A 26,928-nucleotide genomic window follows, 5' to 3' on the forward strand; every position below is an offset into this window, starting at 1 on the left:
ATAAATGAAACCAGAACCAGAGGGAAGTTATGGCTAAATGTTAGAAGTATGGCTGACAGACTGTCTTTGAAGAAACAAATAACAGTTGTCCAGGTTGGTTTCAATACATCCAAAGGCAAGAAGAAACATCATTCCATGAGACAGCTGGTCATCTTGTATTTTAGTGCTTAGAATAAGCAGATCATCATGAAGATAGTTACAGCTTATGTACTGGCATCTGTTGGCAGAGGATGAAGAAGTATAGAAATTTTTAAATGATTCAGTAAGACCTCGTTAAATTAAAATCAACATGTACTTTGGTGCTCTGTGCAAAGGTGGCCATAAGAAAGAGCGACAAAAGATATATTTGAAATAAAATAAGCCAAAAACCTAGAGACTTTACAGAAACTTCTATTTAAATGTCATGAATATGTCAGAAGAAGAGCTGGGAGATTCTTCAGTCAGATTATGAATGTGGGAATCATTTCCATATCAGCTGTCTGTGTATAGTCAGAACATTTACTTTTTGAGATAAAAATTAAAATCACTAAATTAGAAGAATGAAATGGCATGTTAAGAACAACTCCAGGGGGCAGCTAGGTGGCGCAGTGGATAAAGCACCAGCCCTGGATTCAGAAGGACCTGAGTTCAAATCCAGCCTCAGACATTTAAAACTTACTAGCTGTGTGACCCTGGGCAAGTCACTTAACCCCAATTGCCTCACCAAAAAAAAAAAAAAAAGATAAATAAAACCTTAGATATACAAGAAGGCACACAATAACCTCTGTGTATTTATTCTATACTAGTTGTTTTTCCTATCCTTGTTTTCTTCTTTTCTATTTCAGTTTCTTCCTGTAGCATACCAGGGACTGTGATGTTACAGCAAAAATGTGGTAGCTCCTATGACAATGGAAAAAAGTGTCTTAAAGAAATTTTGATAGTTTTTTCATTTTTCAACTACTTAGTGTTAATTCTAGGTTCATCTTTAACCTATTGGAGTGATCTGGTATGTCTGCTGTCTTTCCCCAAACATCCTGTAAATTTATCTTTTTGAGTACTACTTCTTGCTATTTTATGATGTGACATTGATTATAATCTTCAACAGCCCTCATCAGCACGATTTTACAAATGAGTTTACATTCAAAACTACCATTGTCCCTGGCTGCCATTATCACTTCCTTTAGCAAGGAGATCAAGTATTTTCTGCCTGGAGTGGTTTCTAGGATCTTTTGGCTTCCTTGTTATGAGTACTGATTTAGATTGGTTAAACTTCCTTAAGATATGGTGAGAGTCTATGCCATTGTTTGCTGTTACCCATTTCCATTAGCATCAATAGCTCACTTAAATGGTTAGTTCTTTATCCTATTTATCTTGTTTGACATAGTTGTCTTCATTTTGAGTCTCCTTTTCCCTTAACTCCCATTAAATTGTGAGCTCCTTGAGGATAGGGATTATATTTATTGTTATTTGTATCTGCAGTACTTAGTGTTGGCACATGCCTGGCACATAGTGGGTACTTAGTAAATGCTTCTTGACATTAATGGATTGACCCTCAAGATATCTTAAAGAGGTGAAGATGTCAAAATTTACTGATTTAATTACCCTAAAAATGCGATAGTGTGATAGAAATTATCGGTCCATATGCCTACTTACCCATCAATGTAAAATCTTTTTATGAAGATAATCTCTATGTGTATCAAGGGCATCTAGGATGAATGATGTGACATGTGTCTGCTTTAAAGTTCAAGATGTTCTTCATCCTACAAATGAGGGCATTTAGGAAACAGATCACGAGTTTTGCACAAATGCATGATATAATAGTAATGGGTTATGTCAGTCATCCAGATGTCTTCTGAGGCATTCTGTTGACCAAAAGTAAGACATGTAATACTTTGAATCTCCTTTAAAAAAAGAAAATCAATATCATTAAAATCAATATCAATAAAGAGAAATTCAACTCTATATGTCCTTCAGTTGAAGGGAAGGTAGGTGGAACAGTAGATAGATAGCATGGGTGCCTGGAGTCAGGAAGATTCATCTTCTTGACTTCAGATCTGGCCTCAGACACTTAATATCTTGTGACCCTGGGCAGGTCACTTTACCCTGTTTGACTCAGTCTCCTCAACTTCCATGAGGACTTTTTGAGCCCTTCCATGAGGACTTCTGTTGCTCTAGAATTCATTTTGAGGCATGATTTAAAGTTTTTTCCAAGGAAACTAGGGTGAGCTCAGGAAGTTTCCTGTCTTTTCTCTGCCATCTTGCCTCTGCTTCCTGGATATGACAGTTTAGAAGGGATATTATACACCAGAGGGTGTCTGAATAAAGACAACCATGATGGTGATAGGCCTTGAGTCCATGTCTCATGAGGACTGTTTGAAGCAATTGGGGTTATTTAGCCTGGAGAAGAGAAAACTCAGGGAATGAGTGATAGCTGTTTGCAAGCATCTGAACTAGAAGAGGGATTAGACTACTTCTATTTGCCCTGAAGCACAGACCCAGCAGCAATGGTAGAGACTACAGGGAAGTAAATTTAGTCTTGATGTCTCAGGGAAACAACAACAACTTTCTAAGAATTAGTCCAAATGTGGAATGAATAAGCAAAGATTTCAAGTGGGGAGTCCTTTTTGGATTTTTATTGGGCTCCATGGTTCCTGAGGTCCCTTCCAACTATAAAATTCTATTGTTCTATAAGAATATGTTTTCAAACTTGGGGTTCATCTAATGCCACTTAGAATAAATCAAGAATGTCCCAAATTATGACAATCCTGCTAAATATTTGAACTCAAATGACATACCTATACTTAGAGTTAGAATCAGGGCCAACTCTGATGATATTAATAGAAGCAAAAGACTTGAATGTTAAGTAACTGCTGATGAAATCCTCTACTGGAATCTTTTATTCTAAAAAGTTCCAATATTTTTCAAAAAGTCTTTTATGTCATGCTGACACTTTTTCCAATTGACTTGAGGACAAGTACTTTGTCTTACATTACCCTATCCCTATCACTTAAGCTGTCCAGATGAGAATTAGACTGTGAGGGCCAAATTTAATATAGGGAGAGTTAATTGAGTCGCTCACCTTAATATTGGGATCCCAGAAATAATGAGGGACCTCTGGGTCCAAAGCTCCCTCCCCTCTGAACTGCCTTTTTAGATATTTCTCCCAGGCCAATAAGAAAGGAGCCTAACAGCCTCTTTTCCACAAACAAATCAGGTTTTATTAATGGTTTGGGGAACAAAAAACCCAGCAAAGGTGAAATTAATAAAATCAAAGACAAGGGAATAGGGAAAAAGAAATACTGATAATCCTCCTAACTCTAACCTGAGTCTATGCAATCCCCAAACTTGCTTCCAGTTCAGCTAATTCAAAAGAGCAGGGCTCGTATGTTAACTCACCACCTGGGGTCTGTAGCTTCAATGGAAAATGGCCAGGGCCCACAGGACAGAAACTGCTAAGAAAGAACCTCTTTCTTGTCTCCTGCTGCAGCTCGCACCACCAGAAAGCAAATCACTCCGGAAGAGACTGAGCTCCCCTCAGCAAGCGTTTACTCCCCCTCCCCCAAAAGGGGAGGTCCTTCAAAACTGCCTGTGGAGAGTGGTTTCTCCTGCTGACATCAGCAGCACACATCACTTAGGGCAGGCCAAGTGTGGCCCATCCTAATCAGTCTGCCAAATTCGAATAATCTTACCACAAGACTATCAGTAATTGCATTTATATCACTGCTTGAGATTTTTAAAACACTTAATATACATGGTCTCATGAGCCATACAATTGTTGAGAGGTGTGATTATCCTCATTTCTCAGATGAAGAAACTAAGGCTCCGTGACTTGATTATGGTTACTGTTACAAATTTTAAAATTGAATTTGAACACAAATCTCTCTTTATTCTAAGTCCTATGTTGTCTCCGCTAGGCACACTGCCTCTAATCATACCTCTGTTGTTTTCACATATTTCTGAGTGCTATGGTTTTACTGTTTTTATACTTTTTTAGGTAGACTAGTTTCTCAATTGCTTTCTAGTCCCAGTAGTTCTCAGCTGGTTTTAACTGTCAGCTGTCTGGGTGGCATGGTCTAGTTCATTATTATGCCTTTATTTTTTGCACTTTTTTTTTTTAGGGGGGGTGGTGAGGCAATTGGGATTAAGTGACTTGCCCAGGGTCACACAGCTAGTACATGTCAAGTGTCTGAGGCCGGATTTGAAATTAGGTCCTCCTGAATCCAGGGCCGGTACTTTATCCACTGTGCCACCTAGCTGCCCCATTATGCCATTTTTACAGAGTACTTTAATCACTAGTGCAGTAACAATAATAGTTTACTAATACAACAAATATTGGTTTATTATTTATATTAATATGTCAATCATGCCCTGCTTAGTCACTTTAAAATTACTTGGTAAAAACTTATTTGTAATTCATTTTTGCTTTGATTTTGAAATATAGGTTAAGGATGGCTTTGAAAATATTTCAGCAGAATTAGCAAAGAAAAATCATGCACTGGCCCGGGCTCAGCAAAAAGAAGATGAATCATCTGCTTTAATTCAAGATCTGACTTCAATGGTAAAAGAACAAAAAACAAGAATTGCAGAAGTTTCCAAGTCAAAATTGGAAACAGCAACCAATTTAAAGGCAAGATTGTGACATTTTCTTTCTTTTCTCATACAGATTTGGGGAAAATTTTGGAAACAACATTAAATTGAAAATTAAAACTGTAACATTTTCTTTCTGCTTCTACACAGGTTTGGGGAAACAACATTTTAAAAATTAATTTTAATATGTTTTTTAAAAAATTCTGATTTTTCCCTCCCCTCAACTTAATACTTTACATTTAAAAGTTTCTTTTATTGCTTTTGTGTACATTTCAAAATAACATATACTAGGAGTTTGATGTGAGTGAGGGGGTTCCCCTCAAGTGAACGTGAAGTAAAGATTCATTCATATGCCTGCTTGGTGAAAAATTACTTCCTAATTTTTATAGGTGAATTTGTTCTTTCAGGGTACTATAGTAAAAGGTAGCCTAAAGAAAACAGCCATTTAGCCAACATTTATGACAGCCTTCAAAGATTATACTTAATTTAAAAATTGAACTTTTTAAAATCTTTGCTTTGTGTTATTTTTAATAACTTATACATAAACAAAATAAGTGCAGCTAAGAGTAGAAGGGAAATGATTAACTGAGGAGAAAATAATTGCATCATGTTTCTCTGATAAATCTAATATTTGAGATACACAAACTGTTTATAAGAGCCATTTATCAATTGATAAATGGCCAAAGGATATGCACAGATGCTTCTCAAGGGAAGAAATCAATGCTATTAATGACTATATGAAAAAAATCAATGCTATTAATTCTGTTAATGACCATATGAAAAAAATGTTTCAACTCACAGAGAGATACAGATTTAAAGCAACTCTGAGGTTCTACCTCATACTCATCAAATTATCAGAGTTGACAAAAAAAGGAATAGGATAAATATTGGAGGATCTGTGGGAAAATAGGAATATTAATATGCTGCTGGTAGAGCTGCAAATTGGTCTAACCATTCTGGAAAGAAGTTTGAAACACTTTGCATACCCTCTGACCCAGTGATACCATTAATGTGGCATTTACCCCAAAAAAGATTAAAGAGGAAAAGGATCCATATGTAAAAGATATTAGAATATCTCTTTTTGTGGTAGCAAAGAACTGCAAACTAAGGGATGCCCATCATTTGGTGATTGACTGAACAATCATTATATGAATGTACTAGAATATTATGTCATAATAAATTATAAACCTTGCAAGACCTGTATCAGCTGATGCAGACTGAAGTAAGTAGAACCGGGAGAACAACACATACATTTTTAACAACTTTATAAAGACAAAATGACTTTGAAAAACTTAAGGTCTCTAAGTAACACAATAAAAACCATGATTTCAGAGTATCAGTGAATCAATGATGATGACAAATGATGTTACCCACTTCCTGACAGAGAAGAGATGAACTTAGAATGCAGAATGAGACCTACATTTTAGACATTACCAATGTGGAAATCTATCTTTCTTGATTATGAATGTTATAAGGATTTTTGCTTTTCTTTCCTGGGGGGAAGGGAGGTGGGTGCTGGGAAGGAGGAAAGTGAATATCTATTAATTGAAAAAAAAATAATTAAAATATGTTTTATGTACCCAGAACCAAATCCGTACTCTTGAAACCATGGTTGAGGAGGACAAGCAGAAGAGTGTTCAAATAGAACTTCTTAAACAGGAAAAATCACAGCTTATTTCTCAACTAACAGCTCAAGAATCAGTAATTGATGGTTTAAGAGCAGAAAGAAAAATATGGGGACAGGAGCTGGCACAACAGGGTAAAAAATTCATTTTTTGAGAGATAAAATAGCAAGATTATGTTTTTTACTTCTAAATCAAAGGTGAAAAATTCATTTTGTTGCCAATAAAAAAATTTAGTCAAGTAATATCCTTTAATGTTGCTCAAATTAGGGGCAGCTAGTTGGTGCAGTGGATAAAGCACCGGCCCTGGATTCAGGAGTTCCTGAGTTCAAATCCGGCCTCAGACACTTGACACTTACTGGCTGTGTGACCCTGGGCAAGTCACTTAACCCCATTGCCCCATAAAAAAACCCAAAAAACAAAAAACAAAACAAAAACAAACAAAAAAAATGTTGCTCAAATTATTTATTGCAATAATTGAATAATTAACCCAGGAAACTGGAATTTTTGGTTTTATTGGAATAAATTATTTATGTATTACAGGATGTAAAAAGTAGGAACCTTGATTGATTTATCAGACTTACAAAATTTCCTTCTCTATTCATAATCTCCTATCTTTCACCTTTGCTGTTGTATCAGCCCTCCTAAATTTATATTATTTGTAGAACATAATCTACATTTTTTATTCTGATTGCATCCTTCCAGTCTTAGATGTCTCCCTGTTCTCTCAGTTCATTACTCTTGTCATGGCTTCACTTCAGTCATTCAGTTAACAAGCATTTATTAAAACTATTGTGTGTCAGGCACTCAGCTCAGCAGAGGGGCTACGAGCAATGAAAATGAGACAGTTTTACTGCCTTTAGAGCTTATTACATTATGCTTCTCAGCTTTGAGCCTCTAAGTTAACCATTTCAACATGTGATGTCTTCAAAACAAAAAGAAAAAGTATACATAATGTATTTTCAGACAATGCAATACAATTAGACTTATGTAATATATAAAATGAGTAAAACTGACAGAAACTTAAACTAGTTTTATAACAAATTATAAAGTGATATTGAAACTGAAAAGTTAATTTATTAAAGAATGATTAACTTTAAAATATCAGAAAAATAGTAAAAGCTTAGCTGAGAGCAGTTGTATCACACATATTAAAGTATGTAATATGTAGCCAGAGCAATTTTTAGAGACCACTTTATAGTTCAGTTCCTGTTTATAAATGAAAAAAAAACAATCATCTAGAAGGAAGGGGTTTTTTGTTTCTTCTGGTTTTTTGGTCAGGCAATTGGGGTTAAGTGACTTGCCTAGGGTCACACAGCTACACAGCTAGTAAATGTTACATGTCTGAGGCTGGGATTTGAACTCAGGCCCTCCTGAATCCAGGGCCAGTGCTCTATCCACTGCACCACCTAGCTGCCCCAGTTTTTTTTTTTTTAAAGATGTTTTAAGGTTGAATAGAAATAGATGCAAGTAAAATTTTTTAAAAATTGAATTGATAAATTCATGAACTGGTTCTTTGAAAAAGAACAGTCACATTGGCAAGCCATTAGCAAACAGTCACAAAAGGGGGAGAAAAAACATGCATTAGCAAAATTATAAAGATAAAAGAAAATACATAATAAATGGTGAATAGTATTAGGAAATACTACACCCAATCATAGTCATAACAGTTTGGAGGACTTAAAGGAGACTGATGTTTTCTACAAAAATAAATGATCAAAACTGAAAAAATAGGATATATATATATATATATGTGTATACACACACACACACACACACATACATATATAATAGAACAATCTCAGAAAAAGAAATAAAACTTGTCAACAAAGAATTACGAGGCAAAAAATAGCCCTGCTCAAATGGATTCATAGGTGTATTATTTAAAACCTTTTAAGAACAAATAATTCCTTATATTCTTACACATAGATGAAAAAGGAAATATAGCAAAATGCCTTTTATGAGGCAAATACAGTATTGATTTTAAAACATGGCAAATATGATACTAAAAAAGTTATTGCCCTGTTTCCCTAATGAATATAGATACAAAAATAATGAATGTTTGTAGAGTCAAGAAGCATTTATCAAGTGCTTCTGTGCTAAACCCTGAGAATACAAATACAAGCAGAAAGGAATATAGTCCCTGCCCTCAAGGAGCTTAGATTTTAATGGGGGAACATAACATAAAAATAAACCAAATGGTCAGGCTTTCAAGGGAAGGTACCCTTGAAGGCCATGGTAGAGCTGAGGGCAGAATGAAGATATGGCTGGCCTGAGTGTTCTTAAAATTGAGGTTCTGGGAGGAACCAGCCACTCAGTGTAAGGGGCTAGAGGGGCAGAATGAATTTCCAGGTTAAAGGGGTTGTCATAGCATGGGAAAGAAGAATCTAAAGACTAAGGAGTAGAACTCAGAGAGTCTAAGAGAATCTAGTCATACCTTAACAAATGAATCATCCTGACCAAGCAAGCTTTATAGTAGGCACAGAAGACTGGTTCAACATTAGGAAAGCTGTCCCTTCAATATAACATGTAAACAACAAAAACTTCAGTAAGTGCAAAGAAAAGCCTTTAACAGCATTCATTCATTCGTGATAAAAACATGACAAAAAGAGGAATAGCCAGGGGGGCCTGTAATCCCAGTCTCAAGGGAGGTTGAGGAAGAGGCTGGTAGATTGCTTGAGTTTGGGAGTTATGAGCAGCAGCAGGACCAAGCAGGTTATTTCTTGGTTATTTCTTGGGCAAGGGTTGCTGACGGAAGGCTGAAATAGTCCAGGTTGGAAACAGAGCTGCAGGTCTTCACTCCTATACATGTTAGTAGGATTGGTCCTGTAAGGTAATACTGAACTTTCAGCTTGGGTGAGATAGGGAGACACTGTCTTAAAATAGAATAAATAAAATAATGTCTAAGAAGAGAGATTTTTTTCCCCAAATACAGTGGAAAGTATCTGTTATTCTTTGTCCACTCTATTGATAGATACCATTTGCCCTCTAGCTCTGTTAAATGTATATGTTCCAAAACTCTATCTTCAGCCTTCTTTTAATCTCCTTCTACATGTTAAACTTATCTATTTCCATGCCTTTAATTATTCCCATTATATGGATAACTTTCAAATCTCCATATCTATCATGTCTTTCCTGAGCTCCAATCCTACATTTCTAATTGTTTTCAGAGATCTTTCAACCCAACACGGCCAAAACTCCACTAATCTCCCCCACAATTCCTCTTCCTAACTTTCAGTTTCTGTTAATGGTCCATCCTCCTCCCAGGCTCTAGAAAACTGTAAGGGCTCAAAATCTGAGTCATCTTTAATTCTCCTCTCACCACATTAGTTGCCAAGACTTTTTGAGTTTCTTTTCTCAATATCTCTTATCTTTTCTTTCATTTCTGCTAATACACTGAACTTAGAATACACAGCACTCCCGGTGCCTACATTGTGTATCCACATAGCAAGGTACTACACTTCTGAATCTAGTTTCTTTTTAATGCACTGATATATATATATATATATATATATATATATTTACATAAATGATACTCCCCTGCACAACACCAAACAAATCCCAATAAACAGTTTATTATGAGTAAGGGAGAAGTGCCTTTTAACTCAAAACAGTATCGTAGTGACATTGACCATTGTATTGAATCAGTTTTGTTACCTTGCCATACCAGCTTTATTATATACACTGTTGTAGTCCTTGTGTGCATTGTTTTGCTTATGTATTCCTTATTTTCTATCACTTCATACAGGTCTTCCTATTAAGCCCAGTGTCCTAATCCTTAAATAATATGTGTACTACCTACTTTGTAACTTTATTGGAAAGATAGCACTCTATAATTTGTAAGACAATATATTAAATGCAAATTATTGTTGCCATTATAGTTCAGACCCTCCTTTCCTCTTACTTTAATAATTATAATACCCTTTCAATTAGTTTCCTTGCTTACAGGCTTTTACCTCTGCAATCCATCCTTCACAGCTCAACAACCAGCATTGGTTCCCTACTGTATGAATGATAAATACAAACTCCCTTTCTTGATGTTTAAGGCACTCCATACTTGCCTTTCCAGGTTTATTTCATAGTACTCCTTTGTGTTCAGCCTTCACTCCAGCAGAGTTGGACTATTAGCTGTCCCCATATTTCACCTTCTCTGGCCTTTCTGCTTTTGCAGAGGCCATTTTTACTTTTGTGTGTACCACACCTGAAACGCACTTCTTTGTCCCTATGTGTTGAAATCCTTTTCTTCTATCAAGTCCCAACTTAATTGTCATGTCCTTTGGTTTATCCCAGCTGAAAGTAATTGTTCCTTCCTCAAATTTTCCAAGAGAATTTTGTCTAGAACTATCATTTGTATCTGTAGTGTTCTACCTTGTATTATATTAATTTGTCTACATGTCATAATTCAGGAACTATGACGGTTTTTATCTTTGTTTTCCCAGTGCCTGTCATATCTCTCGTATTTCCTTGTCAGATTAATTACCCCTCTAGAATAATCACTGTTTCAAGAAATGTTTAATATTGAAATTAATCAAGAAGTTTGGAGGAATCCATTATTATATGGTATTTTTGTGTAAATGATAAGAATCCTGCAACCTTTATCACATATCACATACAGAAACATATTGTAGTAGTAGTAACAAGGAATGAAGAGACTCCCTTTTATTAAAAGATTACCCCATTTTCATTCTATTTCCTGTTACCAAAAGTAGGAAAATGAGAAGTGGCATCACCTTATCATGATAATAGATTTATAGCAGGAATGAACTTTAGAGGTGATTTAGTCCAATGTTCTCAGTTGGCAGATGTGAACCTGAGACCCTGAGAGGCCAAATGACTTGTCCAAGGTCAGAAGTAGTAATTGGCAGAGCTTGAATTCCAGATACAGTACTCTCCACTGTAACAGGTTGCCTTCCATGTATAGATGGTTAGAAGTTTAGGTATTCACAGAATATCTGATAATGAGTGCTATTTTTGTGGGGTGGGGGGACACTGGACGTATGATTTATTGGTATAGGAAACTCCCAATGAAGACATTCCCTTTACCAGTGGTGGTAGGCAATAATTTTTAGTATTAGAATATTGCTTGGGGCACTGAAAAGTTAAGTGACTAATCTGACCCAGCCCTTCCTGACTACAAGGCCACTTTTCTATCCACTAAACCATGTTAATAATAATAGGAGTGTTAATTATGATACTGTCAGCCAGTACTATTAATATTTTACACATCATATCGAGACCTTAACCCGTTAGAACCACTAGCTTCCTTCAGGGCTCAGCTCAATACCATTATTAGGCCAATATTCCAAAACGATGAAAGGAAGAGAAAAAGGACTGCATATGTACAAAAAATATTTATAGCAACTCTCTTTTATAGTGGAAACAAACTGTAAGCTAAGGGAATTCTCTTCATTTGGGGAATAGATGAACAATTACGCCTATGATTATAATGGCATACTGTTGTGTCAAAGAAATAATAAAATGGATCATTTGAGGAAACTTAAGATTGCAGAATAAGTCCTATGTTTTTAGATGTGGCCAATGTGGGGATTTATTTTGCTTAATTATGCATATTTGTTTATAGGGGATTAATTTTGGTTTTTCTTTTAATGATGGGGAGGGAGAGAAAATAAATACCTATTCATTGAAAAATTATTATTTAAATCCATTTTAAAGAAAGACTATAGAAAAAAAATAAACAAATTCCAGCTCAAATGCCACTTTCCACTTGAGGGTACTCCTGGTTCCTCCAGTTGCTAGGATGCATTCCTCAAATTATTATTTTTTTCCATTTTCTTATATTTCTCACTTAACACAATCTAAACTCGTAAGGACAAAAATTTTTTTTTGATACTGTATTCCCAGTACCTAGCACGTCTGACATTTAGTCAGTGCTTAATAAATGCTTCTTGATTGATTAATAATTAAATGTATAGTATAATGCCATTCAATTGCCAACTGAATTTACTATATAAATTTTTAAGTCATTTTGATTGTACTACATATTTCAGTATAGCAATTTTTAAATATCTGGAGTTCATAACACTATACATTCACTAAAATTCAGAGGTTTTAAAAACAGCATTATAAGCAATTAAAGAAAAGACATTTGGTTTGTTGTTTTTTTAAAATAGCAGATTCGGAGCTATTTCTTATTAAAAACAATTTCCTATAGATTAACAAGTTTGTTTGAAATATATTGATGCATTTATTATATTTTAATAATGTTTACATTTTTTATTTAGGAGCATCTCTAGCCCAAGATCGTGGAAAACTGGAGGCAAAAATTGAAGTTTTAACTACAGAGAATGAATCTCTTCGGAAGTTAAGTGAACATGACAGTAATTCATTAAAAATTAAAGTCAAAATTATAGAAGACCAAACTGAAACCATTAGAAAATTGAAAGAAGTAAGTTTGACATGATATTTGATATAAAGACTGCCTTTTTTTTTTTTTGGTGAGGCATTTGGGGTTAAGTGACTTGCCTAGGGTCACACAGCTAGTAAGTGTTAAGTCTCTGAGGCCAGATTTGAACTCAGGCCTTCCTGACTCCAGGGCCGGTGCTCTATCCACTGCACCACCTAGCTGCCCCATGCCTTTTTGTTAAAGAAGAGATTGGTGTCAGAAATAAAAATACTGGACTTTCCCTTTTAGTGAATATATGAAGGCTTTATTACATTCTTGGAAGAATGGGCATGCACTATAAAAAGTGGTGTGCTTTGCCACAGAAAACTTCCCTTTTTATCCTTAAATCTAACGCAAAGTCCCTCTTTGTCTCATTGGTTGAAGACTAAGAGGTGTACAATCTTCCCTGAAGGCCTCTACGTATTTCCCCATAACATGTCCCCCCTCCCATTACATACATCACGTGTTTGAAAATGGCAGCAGTATCTGCCTTTTCCATGTTGGCAGTTAATATGCATAAGCTGATTAAGCAAGCACAGTACAAACTAGTTTTAACCTTTGGCATATTTGGACTAGCTAGACTACTGGCTTTGAAGCTTTCTAATATATCTACTTTTAGTTACCTGCAAGACTCTCCTTTAGCCTTAAGACCTGTTTCTGCAATTCTCATTTCTTACTCCTTCCCTGGCTCATTTTTCTGAGATAGCAGCCTTCTTCTGGTATGAATTTTTTTCTCTTTCTCTCATTGGTATGGTAGATTTGGCAAACATTTATAATAGCTGCTGATAGCTAAACACAAAAGTTTAGTATCTAGAAGTAATTTTAGATTTTTTGAGGGGGGATGTTACATATTTATGATAGGTTACATCAACATCACATTTTATTTATTCTTTGTTTAGCTACCAATTCTGTATTTTCTTATTTTTATCTTTTTTTTTTTTTTTTTGCGCGGCAATGGGGGTTAAGTGACTTGCCCAGGGTCACACAGCTAGTAAGTGTCTGAGGCCGGATTTGAACTCAGGTACTCCTGAATCCTGGGCCGGTGCTTTATCCACTATGCCACCTAGCTGCCCCTATTTTTATCTTTCTAAAGTGAACTTTCATGGATTGACAGGAGAACTAGCTAGTTCCTTTTTCCTACCATTTGTGAAGCAGCCCTTTGTAAAGAGTGAGCTCTCTTCCTTTTTAAGCAGACTTTTTTGATATGGCTTTTTTGTGTATCATTTTGTAATACAGTGTTCCAACTTGATCCCCTCGCCCTCAATTTTAAATATATTGAATTAATTCAAACAATTTGTTGAAATTCAAATAAAATCTTCCTTATAGAAAATTATTAAATATAGCCTGTCCTTGGCCCTAAGCTTCAAATATTCTGTTTCCCTCCCATTTTTACCCCTTCTGTTCCTCCAGTTCATTTCAATACTAGTTTTTTTCCAGAGTAAATAACAATTCAGATTTTTAAACCAACCTAACCATAAACTAGGTGCTGGGGTAGATTCACAATAAATTCTCTACATTATTTATCAATTTTTCTTGCTTTTTCTAATATGGATTCTCCCTCAGTGGGACCTCAGGGACTTTGGTGTTCAGTTGATCTTTTTTAAAAATATATTTTGTTTATTTCATTCAATATTTCCAAATCAAATATAAAAAAAATTTAACATTCATTTTTAAAATTTTTGAGTTACAAATTCTCTATCTCCTGCCTGCCCCTTCCCCACCCCTTGAGAAAGCAAGCAATATGATGTAGACTATACATGTGAAGTTACGCAGAACATTTCCATATTAGCCATGTTGCAAAACATACACACACACACACACACACACACACACCCCAAAAACAACAACAACAAACCAACCAGGAAAAGTAAGGTAGAAAAAATTGCTTCAATATGCACTCAGATTTGATCAGTTATCTCTTTGGACATAGATAGCAATTTTCATATGGATCTTTTAAAATCATCTTAGATTGTTGTATTGGTCAGAGTTGCTAAATCTTTCACAATTGATCATCATAAAATTATTGCTGTTACTATGTAAAATGATCTCCTGGTTCTGCTCACTTCACTTTGTATCAGTTCTATAAGTCTTCCCAGGTTTTTCTGAAACCATCCTTCTCATCATTTCATATAGCACAGTAGTTTTCCATCACAATCATATTGCACAACTTATTAAGCCATTCCCCAATTCATAGGCATCCCCTCTTTTTCTAATTCTTTGCCACCACTAAAAGAGCCATAAATATTTTTATACAAATACAGTAGGTCCTTTTCCCTTTTCTTTGATCATTTTGAGATGCAGACCTAGTAGTGATATTGCTGAGTCAAATGATATGAATGGTTTTATAGCTCTCTGGGCATAGTTCCTAGTTGCTCTCCAGAATGGTTGAAGTGGTTCACAATTCCACCAACAGTGTATTAGTGTCCCAGCTTTTCTACAACTCCTCCAGCATTTGTTATTTTCCTTTTCTGTCATGTTAGCCCCAGTCTGTGTGTTCACTGCTCTCTTGGTCTACATTGTGACCCCTATCTAGGAAGGGCCTTTGATCTCTTGGGATTGGAAATGATACTTCTCCTCAGGGCCCTTGTTCCCACTTAATAAAAAAGAATCATTTTTAAATGCTCCTTTCTGCTCTTGAACTGTGTAGGCAATGGAGCTGCCAAATAGCTACATGTCCTGCATCTGGTACTAACACAGTAGTCCCCTATAATCTCTTTTTGACCACTTCGTAGGTATCTTATCATCTCTGGCTTGAGAGCTTCTGAAACTGATTCTGTCATCCCTACCTAGTCCCACTACTCGTTCTGTATCCACGTGGTCTGTGGACCAGCCTTCCCCACATCACAGATCTATTCTTCCAACCTCTAAGTTGTCTTGGGTTGGAAAAATGTCTCTCCCAGATCTTTTGATGGCTCTGCTACTCCAGAATTCTATTTGAGGCATTATTTCAAAGTTGTTTGAAGGGGAATGTTGGAAGAACTTGGTAGAGTTCTTCCTCTACTCTGACATCTTAGTTCTACCCCTCAAGCTGATATTCTTAATAGATTTAGAAGATAATTACACTCTATATTACAGTGGGTCTCATGCCTCAGCAAAATATGACAGACCTCTATGTTCTGTTGACACCAAAACTGACATTTTAATCATGATTATATGTACTCATGGGGAGCTAAGGGAAAAGATAGGGATAGAAAAGTAGTATCTAGTAGAATTTTTTTTTTCTTTAGTGAGGCAATGGGGGTTAAGTGACTTGCCCAGGGTCACACAGCTAGTAAGTGTCAAGTGTCTGAGGCCGGATTTGAACTCAGGTACTCCTGACTCCGGGGCCGGTGCTCTATCCACTGTGCCACCTAGCTGCCCCTAGTAGAATTTTTATAACAATCTTTGTAGTTACTGTTTTCAACACATCAGTTCTAGTGTTAGGTGAGAAAAAGGTTAGCATTAGCAGAATCAGATGAAGTCCTTACCTGACCTGTGTTCACTTCAAATGGTAGGATACTAGCAGTATTTCCTATTTTTTCCTCTGTTTGATGATATGAGGTCGGGAGCATCATTGTTCACCATATATATGTCTGTCAATTTGTCAGATTAACAAGTATCCAGCATCTTGGACAGTGAAGTCCCCTCTTCCTTTTTATAAAGCAACTGTAACACACACATATATACCCAAGCTTTTTTCAGCAGAAATTTGCAACAAATGAATTTTGTTTTCATCTTTATTCAAAGCTCACATGTATTCATAACATTTTTAGAATGAACCATCATATATTTTGTTTCAGTTTTTTTAACTCTTCTACCTTCTACATAATGTATATTTCTTAATTTTTTACTTAATATGAGTTAATTTTGCAAATCATTCTTATGTACAAGGGATTACATTTTATTATTTTCCTCACACTAGACCATTAAAATTGGGACTAAAAAGGATTCTAGAGTTTGTTTTAAAAAACAAATGCATCTTGTTCACAACTGATCACAGTGAAATAATAATAAAAAAGATACAAATTCTTGATAATTTTTGTTCACATTTAACATAAACAATTTGTTATTTGCATTTTTTTTACAAATTTCACAGTAAATGTTTTCTTAAATGCCTTACACAGTGAACTTTTAAATTACTTTCTCAACTTTTAGATAATCTTTTGCTTATATTACCTTGTAAGGCAGCAAAACAAAGACATTTTAGGGGCAGTAAAAAATAAACAAAGTATTCGTTTTTCTGCAAAGAGCTTACAGGAAAGAGATGAACGTATTAGAAAGTTACGAGAAGAAATCAATGAAATGCAAAAAAATACTCAAGAACAACTTGATGAAAAATCTGCACAACTGGAAGAGCTAATGGAGAAATTGGAGCGGCACTGTGAGAGGAAAGAGGACCTAAAACAGCAGTTGAAAGAAAAGGAAGCAGAACTTGAAGAAATTGGGAGAGCCTACAGGTATGAAACAATATCATCATCATAGCTAGCATTTATTAAGCACCTCCTATTAGCCAGGAATTGGGTTAATAATAAGCACTTTACAAATATTAGCTTCTCAAATTTAATCCTCACAATAATCCTGGGAAGTAGGTTTTATTTTTATTCCCATTCTACAGATGAGGAAAGTGGGGCAAACAGAAGCTAAATAACGTTTGCCTAAGGTCACACAGCTGATATATACCTGTGGCTGGATTTGAACTCAGGCTTATCTGACTCCAGGCCCAGCATTTTGTCCACAACACTACTTTGCTGCCGTCTGAATGAATGAAATGCTATTGTAGTACATTAAATTGATTTGAACATTTCTTTCTAAACCCTTTTACTTTCATTTCAGTGCAATTAATAAGAAGTGGCAAGATAAAGGAGAACTACTAAGTGGTCTTGAGACACAAGTTAAACAAATGAAAGAAAAATTTGAAACCAAAGAAAAGAAACTCATTGAAGAACGAGACAAAAGTCTTCAAAATCAAAAGTAAAATTTAGTTTTAAATAACCCTGGGGATTTTCTGTGTTCAGAAGCAGACATTTATGTTTGTAGAAAAAAATATTCTTTATAAGTAAAGCCACCAAAAACACCTCACTGATTTATATGTACTTCCTCTAGGGTTACAATGGAAAGACTTCATTCTATGGATGATAGTTTTAGAAAACAACTTGAATCAATGGTTGCAGCCCATCAGGCAGAACTCCTGCAGATGGCAAATGAAAAACAAAAGCAAATTGATGCAGCAAATGAAAAGGTAATGTTGATAAAGACATCTTTTAACTTCCATATCTAAGATATCATTTTATAGTTAAGTGGAATGACTGGTACAGTTATGGTAGAGAAGAAAAAAAAGCAGATTTGAAAAATGTGTGAATGTAAAGAATGATGTCTACTACGAATAGATGGTTCCAAAACAAGATGATGTTAATACTTAGGTCGGAGTTGCTGCTCAGGAAACCATTTACTAAATTTGATCTCAATATGGACCCACAAGTGTACTATGTTCTACACCTGAGCATTGTATCCTTTTGCATAGCCAGCTATTTCATAAGAATGTGTTTGGTAAGAGCTTGTGGATAGAATAACACAGCCCATCATTGCCTCTCGGAAAAAACTGCTCAAAGGAAATGCTTTTCTGATGGAGTATCATGGGCATCTTCTTAATCTGCTTAGTTATAGTGACAGTTTGGAAAAGAGGAAGTTTGGGAGAAGCCAACAATAAAATCTGATTTTCCTTGTTAATTTTGAAATGGTAATGAGAAATTAAGTGTTTGTATCAGTATGACAGTTGGAGATTCAGAATTGAAAACTGGGAAAGGTTTCAGAAATAGAAATGCAAATCAGTATCCAGAGTAAAGGTGATACTTAAAAGTTGTAGGACTAGGTATTATCACCTGGGAAATGTACAGAAAAAAGAAAAAGGAAGAGAGCTTCATGTAGAGCCTAAATTGAGTAAGGCAGGTGGTATAATGTACTGTTACTTTATTTCAGAATGCGGTTCTTAAATTGAATTCAGCAAATATTTATTAAATATATATAATATGCTTAACACTCTCTTAGGTTCTTTGGGGAAATTGTAAACAAAACAAAAACAAAATAACCCTATCCAGTGTAAATAATTAATTGTTATTTGAGGTTTTTATGCCTTGGTGCGCACTGGCCTGGGGCTCCACAAACCTCACGGTGCTCCACCCACTGGTTGTAGCCATTGCCATGGTGCTGGCACCTCACGTCATCACCACTCACTGCCGCCTACATGGGCCTGGCAAAATTATAATGATTGGAAGCCTAGTGAGGGTAGTCATGTGACTGTCAGAGCGGCCATCCAATTGGTTGGGGGCTGTGGGGAGGAAGGAATTTTTTTTTTTTCCCTCGGCATTCTGGCTGGAAGCTGGAAGGTGACAGGAGCTCTGCTGTGTATTCTCAGCTGATTCCTGCACGGTGGTATTTTTCAGGTTTTATAATTTCCCTTTCCCCATTTTATTTCTTTTCCCTTGATCCTACTGATCCTGTTTGTGTTTTGTTTTTGTTTTTTAAGTTCATTCTTGTTAAAATAAATCTTGTTCTGTTTTGAAGGAGGCTGCTGGTCTCCTTCCTTGCCCCAATATTGCGGCGAGCCGCTTAGCTAACACTCCCCAATTAAAAATTGGTCCCCACACCAGCAAGGAGCAGTTAGTTGCTCTAGTTAGGAGGCAGGTAAAGCATTCAGTCATGAAAATAAAATAATACAAATAAATAGATAGTGCTAAGATGAGTAGTAAAGACAGTAAGAGAAGAAATCTAGGTTTTAGATCACAGATTTAGAATTAGAGAGAACCTCTTCATTTTATAAAGGAGGAAACTAAGGCCCAGAGAGGTTAAGTGAATTGCCCCAGGTCACACAGCTAGTAAGCAGCAAAACCAAAACATGAACACAGATTGGGTTTTTTGGGGTTTTTTTGGTGAGGCAATTGGGGTTAAGTGACTTGCCTAGGGTCACACAGCTAGTAAGTGTCAAGTGTCTGAGGCTGTATTTGAACTCAGGTCCTCCTGAATTCAGAGCCAGTGCTCTATCTTCTGTGTCACCTAGCTGCCCCACAGATTGTTTTATACTCCAAAGCCAATGCTTTTCCCCCTATATCTGTTCTTTGAAGAAGAGGAAGGTTATGTATACCAGCAGTTGAGAGTCAAGATAGGAGAAACAGAGTGAGTCAAGATGCAAGGACAGATGTTATAGAGAGCTTATTTATGGGACACTGAGTAGACTGAACTGACTGGAATTGAGGAATGTCCATAGGGAATGACGGGAGGTAAGGTTGGGTAAGAATTGTGCTTCTCATAAAATTATCGATCTTAGAAATCATCTAGCCCAGGTGAATCAAACTCAAATAGAAAGGGAACCTAGTGTCTTATTGACTTGGAAAACCACAAATTAACATTATGTTGTATTATATTTTTTGTTCATTTTGTTAAACATTTCCCAATTACATTTTAATGCAGTTCTCTTGGCACTCTGGAGTTCACACCTCTGATCTAGTCCAACCTTCTCATTTTATACATAAGGAAATTGAGGTTGAATGAGGTAAAGTGACTTTCCCATGAGTTCACAGTGGTAGAACTAGGACAGGAGCCCAGATCTCTGATTCCAAGTACAGAACTCTTCACAGAACCATATTTATTTTCTTTTTAGGAAAGAGTGGGGCCAGATTTGGAAGACTTTGGAAACCAAACAAGAGAACTTGATATTCAGAGGACAGGGAAGGTTACCAAATGTTTTTGAACAGGACATTGATGAAAATGGTTTTGTTTCTAAACAAACCAATCTAATAGCAATGTACAGTATACATGAAATAGCTAGGCGGCCCAGAGGAAAAAGCATTGGACCTGGAGTTAAGAAGACCCGAGTTCAAATGCAGCCTCTGACACATACCTCTATAACCATGCTCAAGGCACTTTGTCTCTGTTTTCTCAGGAGATAATAAATGTAAATCACTTTGCAAACCTTAAAGTATATAAATGTTGCTGTTATCATCATCATTATTCTTACATTAGAGTTGGGAAAACCATTGGAATAATTTAAGCATTATTCATAATAATAACTCATTTATATAGTGCTTAAAAGTTCACAAAGCACTTTAAATTCATCACTGCATTTGGTGCTCACAACAATCCTGTGAGGCAATTGCTATTATTATTCCCATTTTATAGATTAAGAAACTATGGCTTGGGGCAGCTAGGTGGTGCAGTGGATATAGCACCCGCCCTCAATTCTGGAGGACCTGAATTCAAATCTGGCCTCAGACACTTGACACTTACTAGCTGTGTGGCCCTGGGCAAGTCACTTAACCCTCATTGCCCTGGGGAAAAAAAAAGAAGAAACTATGACTTGTTGATTTTAAGCTACTTATCCCAGGTAGCTCTTAAGTATTAGAGGCAGAATTCAAACCCATTTCTTCTTAATTTCAAGGGTGCTACGGCAGTGCTATCTTTCCATTAATGAAAAATCATTTCTTAATCACTTATTATGTATCACATTCTTTGCTGAGCTCTGAGGAGATAAATACAAGAGAAAGATAGTCCTTACCCTCAAGGACTTAATATCCTATTAGGGAAAAGTAATATAATAATACATGTGAAAGCAGGAGCCAGGGAAGGTGAAGAATCAGTCTTAAGACTGGGTTTTGGAGTTGAGTTGCCTAATTAATGAAGATCTAAAACCTTGCTAGTAATAGTGGGAATGGAATGGATAGATATTAAAAATATTTTGAAAGAAGAATTGATAGGATTTGCTGTAGGAGCAAATCAAAAGAACGGACTTCAGAAGCTAAAGACTGACTCTGATTACGGGCCTGAGTGATTAAAAGAATGTTAGTGTCATTGAAAGAAATACTAAGAAATGCTAAGAAAAAAGGAGCCAATTTAAACATAAGATGCTAACTTTGGTTTTATACATTCTGAACTTGGGTTATTAAAACATCCAGGTAGAAATGCTCATTAGAAAGTTGCAGATTTGTAGTTGGTGCTCAAGTAGCCATGGGAAAACAGGTACATTAATGCACTATTGGTGGAGCTGTGAACTTATCTAGTCATTCTAGAAAGCAATTTCAAAGTGTGCCCAAAATGCTACTAAGTTGTGCATACCCTTTGTGGGTTTTTTTTGTTTTGTTTTTAAGTAATATTTTATTTTTCCCTAATTGCATGTAAAAACTGTTTTTAACATTGTTTTTTAAGTTTTGCATTCCAAAGTCTCTCCTTCCCTCCCCTCTCACCTGCCTAAGATGGTAAGTAATCTGATACAGGTCATATATGTGCAGTCATTTAAAGCCCTTTACTATTTTGTACAAGAAAATTCAAAAAGAAAGAAAGAAAGTGAAAAATGGTATGCTTTGGTCTGTATCCAGACGACATCAGTTCTTTCTCTGGAGATGGATAGCATTTTTCATCATGAGTCATTTGGGATTGGCTTGGATCATTGTATTGATGAGAATAGATGTTATTCAAGATTCTTCATTGTGTAATATTACTGTTACTGTATACAATGTTCTCCTGATTTTCCTCACTTCACTTTGTATCAGTTCATGTAAATCTTTCCAGGCTTTTCTGAAATCTGCCTGTTCATCACTTCGTTATACCACAGCTTGTTTAGCCATTCCCCAATTTATGGGCATGCCCTTGATTTCCAATTATTAGCCACTGCTAAAAGAGCTGCTATAAATATTTTTGTACAAGTAGGTTCTTTTCCCTTTTTTAAAAATCCCTTTGGGATACAGATCTGTTGCTGGATCAAAGGGTATTGTGCATACCCTTTGACCCAGCAGGTGTCTACCTCAAAGAGACTAAAGAAAGAGGAAAAGGACAATTTTACAAAAATGTTTATAGCAGCTCTTCTTGTGGTGGTAAAGAATTGGAAATTGAGAGGATGCCCACCCATTGGGGAATAGCTGGACAAATTATGGCATTTGTAATGTGATGGAATGCATTGTGCTGTAAAAAAAAAAATGATGATGGGAATGGTTTTTGAAAAACCTGGGAAGACTTATTTGAACTCATACAAAGTGGAGTAGGGTGAACCAGGAGAACAATGTATACAATCACGAGGTTATAAAGTCAGACAACTTTGAAAGACTTAGGAGCTCTGATCAAGACAATAAAACCAACCACCATTCTAGAAGAACCATGATGAAACATGCTATCTTCCTCCAGATAGAGGTGACAAATTCAGAATGTAGCTCAAAGTGTATTTTATCAGACATGGCTAATGTGGGAATTTGTTTTGCTCAAGTATACACATTTGCAATAGGTTTTATTTTTCTTGCTTCTCAATGGGTTGGAGAATAGGGAAGTGAGGAGGAGAGAATTTGGAATTGAAAATAAAATCAAATTGAATTTTTTTTAAAAGTTGCAAATGTGGAACTGGAGCTTTGGTGAAAATAAGGATCAGAAGGGCAGCCCTGGTAGTCATCCACATAGAAGTGATTGTTTTAGCTATTAGAGTAGAATAGCTTTCTGAGGAAAAAAGCAAAAGTCTAGCTACTTCAGAGGAGTAACAACAACCAAGAAAGACATTTATTGGGCAATGAAGTAGGAAGAAAAGCAGGTGTGTTATGAAAGAAATTAAGAGAGGATTATTCTACCAAAGAATGAAAATGGGGGGGGGGCACTGTGTTTTTAAGGAAACTGACCCTCAAGCAAACATTTTCATTATAATGGACAAGTTGGAAAGCATCTTTAGGATATTATCTATCTATACAACACTCATCTTAATTTTTAAGTAGATCTACTTTGTTAATTTTAATTTTCACTTTATTTTAGTCATAGTAATTTTAAAATGTCACAGTGTAAAACTTCTAAGGGGACAGATTCCATGTGCTAGATAGATTAATCCTTATAGATTTTTCTTCCAGTATTCATTTTTTAAACACATAGTAATATTAAGAGAAATTAAAATGTTTTAAATCTTGGTTGTCAATTTAGGTTTCCCAGGTTGAAGACGAGATGCGTCACCTTCTACATGAAACAGCACAAAACAAAAAAGCCATGGAGGAAAAAATAAAGCGACTAACTTTTGCTTTAAGTGATATTCAGCAAGAATTTTGATGGTACTGAGACTTCATCAAGTTGAAATGGTCTTACAAATTCTATTATAAATCATACTAACAGCAACCAAATATTGTAACTTCTGTGCTTTTAAAATCTCTTTCTACACATTCCAATATGAGTATATTTTAAAGCTTTTTTTGATCAAGCATTTACTAAATATATGTACAGTTTTTCTTAAATTATTTATATTTATGTCTGGGAATGTGCTGTCAAAATAAACTAAAGGCATTTTGTCTTGTTTCTGTAGTAGCAGTTGTTTCCAAATATACACACTATTTTTAAAACAGGATTTTGTTGCTTTTCTCTGAGAGAAAAAATATAAGTAAACCCAACAATTTTATCACCACCCCATGGTGACTGCTAAGACTTTACAAAGAGATTGCTAGGTTGACATTTTTAGCAAAACACCTAAAGTGACTGGAAAGCTTTTTTTTCCTTTTTTTTTTTTTTGCGAGGCAATGAGGGTTAAGTGACTTGCCCAGGATCACACAGCTGGTAAGTGTTAAGTGTCTGAGGCTGGATTTGAACTCAGGTCCTCCTGAATCCAGGGCCGATGCTTTATCCACTGTGTCACCTTGCTGCCCTCATGGAAAACATTTTGTTGACAAATGTCAATCAATCAGTATTTAGCTCCTATACTATGTGCCAGGCACTGTGCTAGGTGCTAGGGCTATGAGATATCCTCACAATAACATCAAAATAATCCCCATTTTACAGATAACGAAACAGAGGCAGGTAGGTAAAGTGGCTTGCCCAGGGTCATAGCTTGTAATTATCTGAGGCTGGATTTGAACTCAGGTCTTCCTGACTATAGGTCCAATACTCAATCCGCTACACTACCTAAGTGCTTCAGGAAGAAATGATGCGATCTGTCATTTCTGACAAATGACTGGATATGCTGGATGACTGAGAATGAAGAATTGAGAATGATCTGAATTTGAGTGATTAGGATGGTGATGTCTTCACAGAAGGAATAGGGAAGTCTCCAAGACTGGTGGGATTGGGGACAAAAGATAAGTTCTGTTTTGGACAGTTTGAGTTGGAGATGCCAAAGTACCTCATTTGAAATGTCCAAGAATGGAATTCAGGCTAGAGACAATATAGAGATGACAATGAAATCTGTGGTATCAAGAGAAAGAGTATAGAGAGTGGGGGCAGCTAGGTGGCGCAGTGGACACTTAACACTTACTAGCTGTGTGACCCTGGGCAAGTCACTTAACCCCAATTGCCTCACTTAAAAAAAAAAAAGAGCATAGAGAGTGGGGAGCCTGGAACACAGGACTGGAAGGCAGGATGTGGATCATGATCCAAGTCAAGTGTAAGGGGACTAAAATTCTAGCTATACTATCTAAAATCTAATGAGTGGTTGCCAATAAATTATAAGGTTTAGCAAGAGTATTTAAATGTTTAAGTATTTATTACAGAGCATTAGGATCAGAGAGAAAGGTAAAAATCTAACTATTTCTAAGAGACCCTATCATCCGACCCACCATGGTGAGGTCAGGAACCAAAAGAGAGACAACTCCTTCCCCAACATCTGCTTCCTACTTTGTGTGTCCCTCCCAGAAATGGGAGGCTCCTCAAGTTGATTGGCTGGTACCCTTGATAGACAATACCCACGAGCAAATGTCAGGACTTTGACCACATGGCTTGCCCTCAGGGGCCTTCACCTCATGGCTCATGGTGGCGCTTTGCTACAGTAAGTCTCCAGCAGGTGGCATCATTCTAATCATTACGCAAAGAAATAGGAGAACAAACCAGGAAAGCACTGTTAAAGGTCAGAGATGAGACTATACCAGAGCAGGAGGCAACCAACAGGGACAAGAGATTTCAAAGTTATTTGACTATGTCACCCTGGGTACCTTCCTAACCTTTTGAGGGCTCAGTTTACTCACCTGTAAGATAAGGGGATTCAGTAAATGTACTTATTGTGATCAAGGCACTGTGTGAAGTTTAGTTACTTCATAGAACTTAAAGAACTAGGAGACTAGTTGATCTCTTAAGATCTAGTATTGGCATCAGTAACTTTAGAGTCATTATTCTCTGCCTTATTAAAGACTATCATAGAACATATCTAATGGTTACATCTATTTTCGCTGATGTTTTTGTGAATATAATAAAGCTAACCCTGTGATATCTACTTCCAGACTACCCTGCACTTCCTTATCTTTGACATTTCACTAAAACTGTTCATATTCAAGACATCAAAGAATTCCTGTATCATTTACTACTTTCCTTATTTTCTAAACATTATTAATTCCCTTAATATACTTTTCCTTACCATTTTTTGTCTCATAGGGACTTCTTAGTTTCTTAAGTTACATCTTTTTACCCTCAAACATCACTAGATGTTCCAGCTAAACTGACCTATTTGCCGTGTACACATAAACACCATTTTATTCCCTAACTTTGTATGAGTTGTCCCCTATGCCTGTAATTATCTCCCTCTCACTCCCTTTGATTCTCAGCTCAGGTAGCAGCACCTCTTTCAAGAATCTTTTTCTGATTCCTCTGTTATAAATGCCCCTTTTCAAAATCATTTTCCGTATATCCCATACTAACTTGGAGCAGCTAGGTGGTGCAGTGGATAGAATGCCAGGCCTGGAGCCAGGAAGACTTATCTTCCTAAGTTCAAATCTAGCCATACTAGCACTGTGATTCTGAGCAAGTCACTTATCCCTGTTTGCCTCAGTTCCTCATCTGAAAAAATTTCTGGAGAAGGAAATGACAAATCACTCCAGTATCTCTGCCCTGAAAACTTCCAATGGGGTCACAGAGAGTCAGACATGACTGAAAAATGACTTAAGAACTATACTTACCTATAAATATGTCTATACCCCCCGCCCAGTAGAATGTTTTTAACTTTGTATCTCCAGCACATAGTAGTCATTTAATAATTACTTGGTTGATTACTAATTTTCTTCCCCCTCTCCATTACTTACATTTGTACCCCTTGCTCCTTTCTGTGACTTCTATTCTTTCCAAGATCATATGTAGTTAGCCACTCATCTGTGGTCCACCCTCAGTTCTTTATTGACAGCTGTAGGCAAGAATTTTTATTTAGATGTTCTGCTGCCAAAATTAAACATCCATCTTCCACAAACCCTTGTAATACTGTTTTGTGTTCAAAGCTCTTCATAGCCTAGCTCCCTCCAACCTTTCTAGCCTTCTCACACCTACTCTCCAACACATACTCTTCTTTCCAGTCATAGTGGCCTCCTTATTTTTCTGCAGATAACTCCAGGCATTTTCTCTAGAAATTCATGCCTCTATCCCTGGAAGAATGCATTCCCT

At 36.2% G+C, this 26,928-nt stretch overlaps 1 protein-coding gene across 1 annotated transcript in view; it reads left to right on the forward strand.

The window, feature by feature from the left end:
* LRRCC1 (leucine rich repeat and coiled-coil centrosomal protein 1) overlaps positions 1 to 24,006 on the forward strand; it is a 53,794-nt gene extending 29,788 nt beyond the window's left edge. Inside the window, exons 13-19 of the mRNA XM_043978436.1 lie at positions 4,421 to 4,606; positions 6,151 to 6,325; positions 12,431 to 12,594; positions 16,819 to 17,027; positions 17,404 to 17,541; positions 17,674 to 17,809; positions 23,509 to 24,006. Coding sequence (XP_043834371.1) covers positions 4,421 to 4,606; positions 6,151 to 6,325; positions 12,431 to 12,594; positions 16,819 to 17,027; positions 17,404 to 17,541; positions 17,674 to 17,809; positions 23,509 to 23,631 — 1,131 coding nt within the window. The 3' untranslated portion in view covers positions 23,632 to 24,006. The remainder of the gene's footprint in view (positions 1 to 4,420; positions 4,607 to 6,150; positions 6,326 to 12,430; positions 12,595 to 16,818; positions 17,028 to 17,403; positions 17,542 to 17,673; positions 17,810 to 23,508) is intronic.
* The last annotated feature ends 2,922 nt before the right edge of the window (positions 24,007 to 26,928 follow it).

Source organism: Dromiciops gliroides, chromosome 1 (genome assembly GCF_019393635.1).
Source record: "Dromiciops gliroides isolate mDroGli1 chromosome 1, mDroGli1.pri, whole genome shotgun sequence".
Lineage (NCBI taxonomy): Eukaryota > Metazoa > Chordata > Mammalia > Microbiotheria > Microbiotheriidae > Dromiciops > Dromiciops gliroides.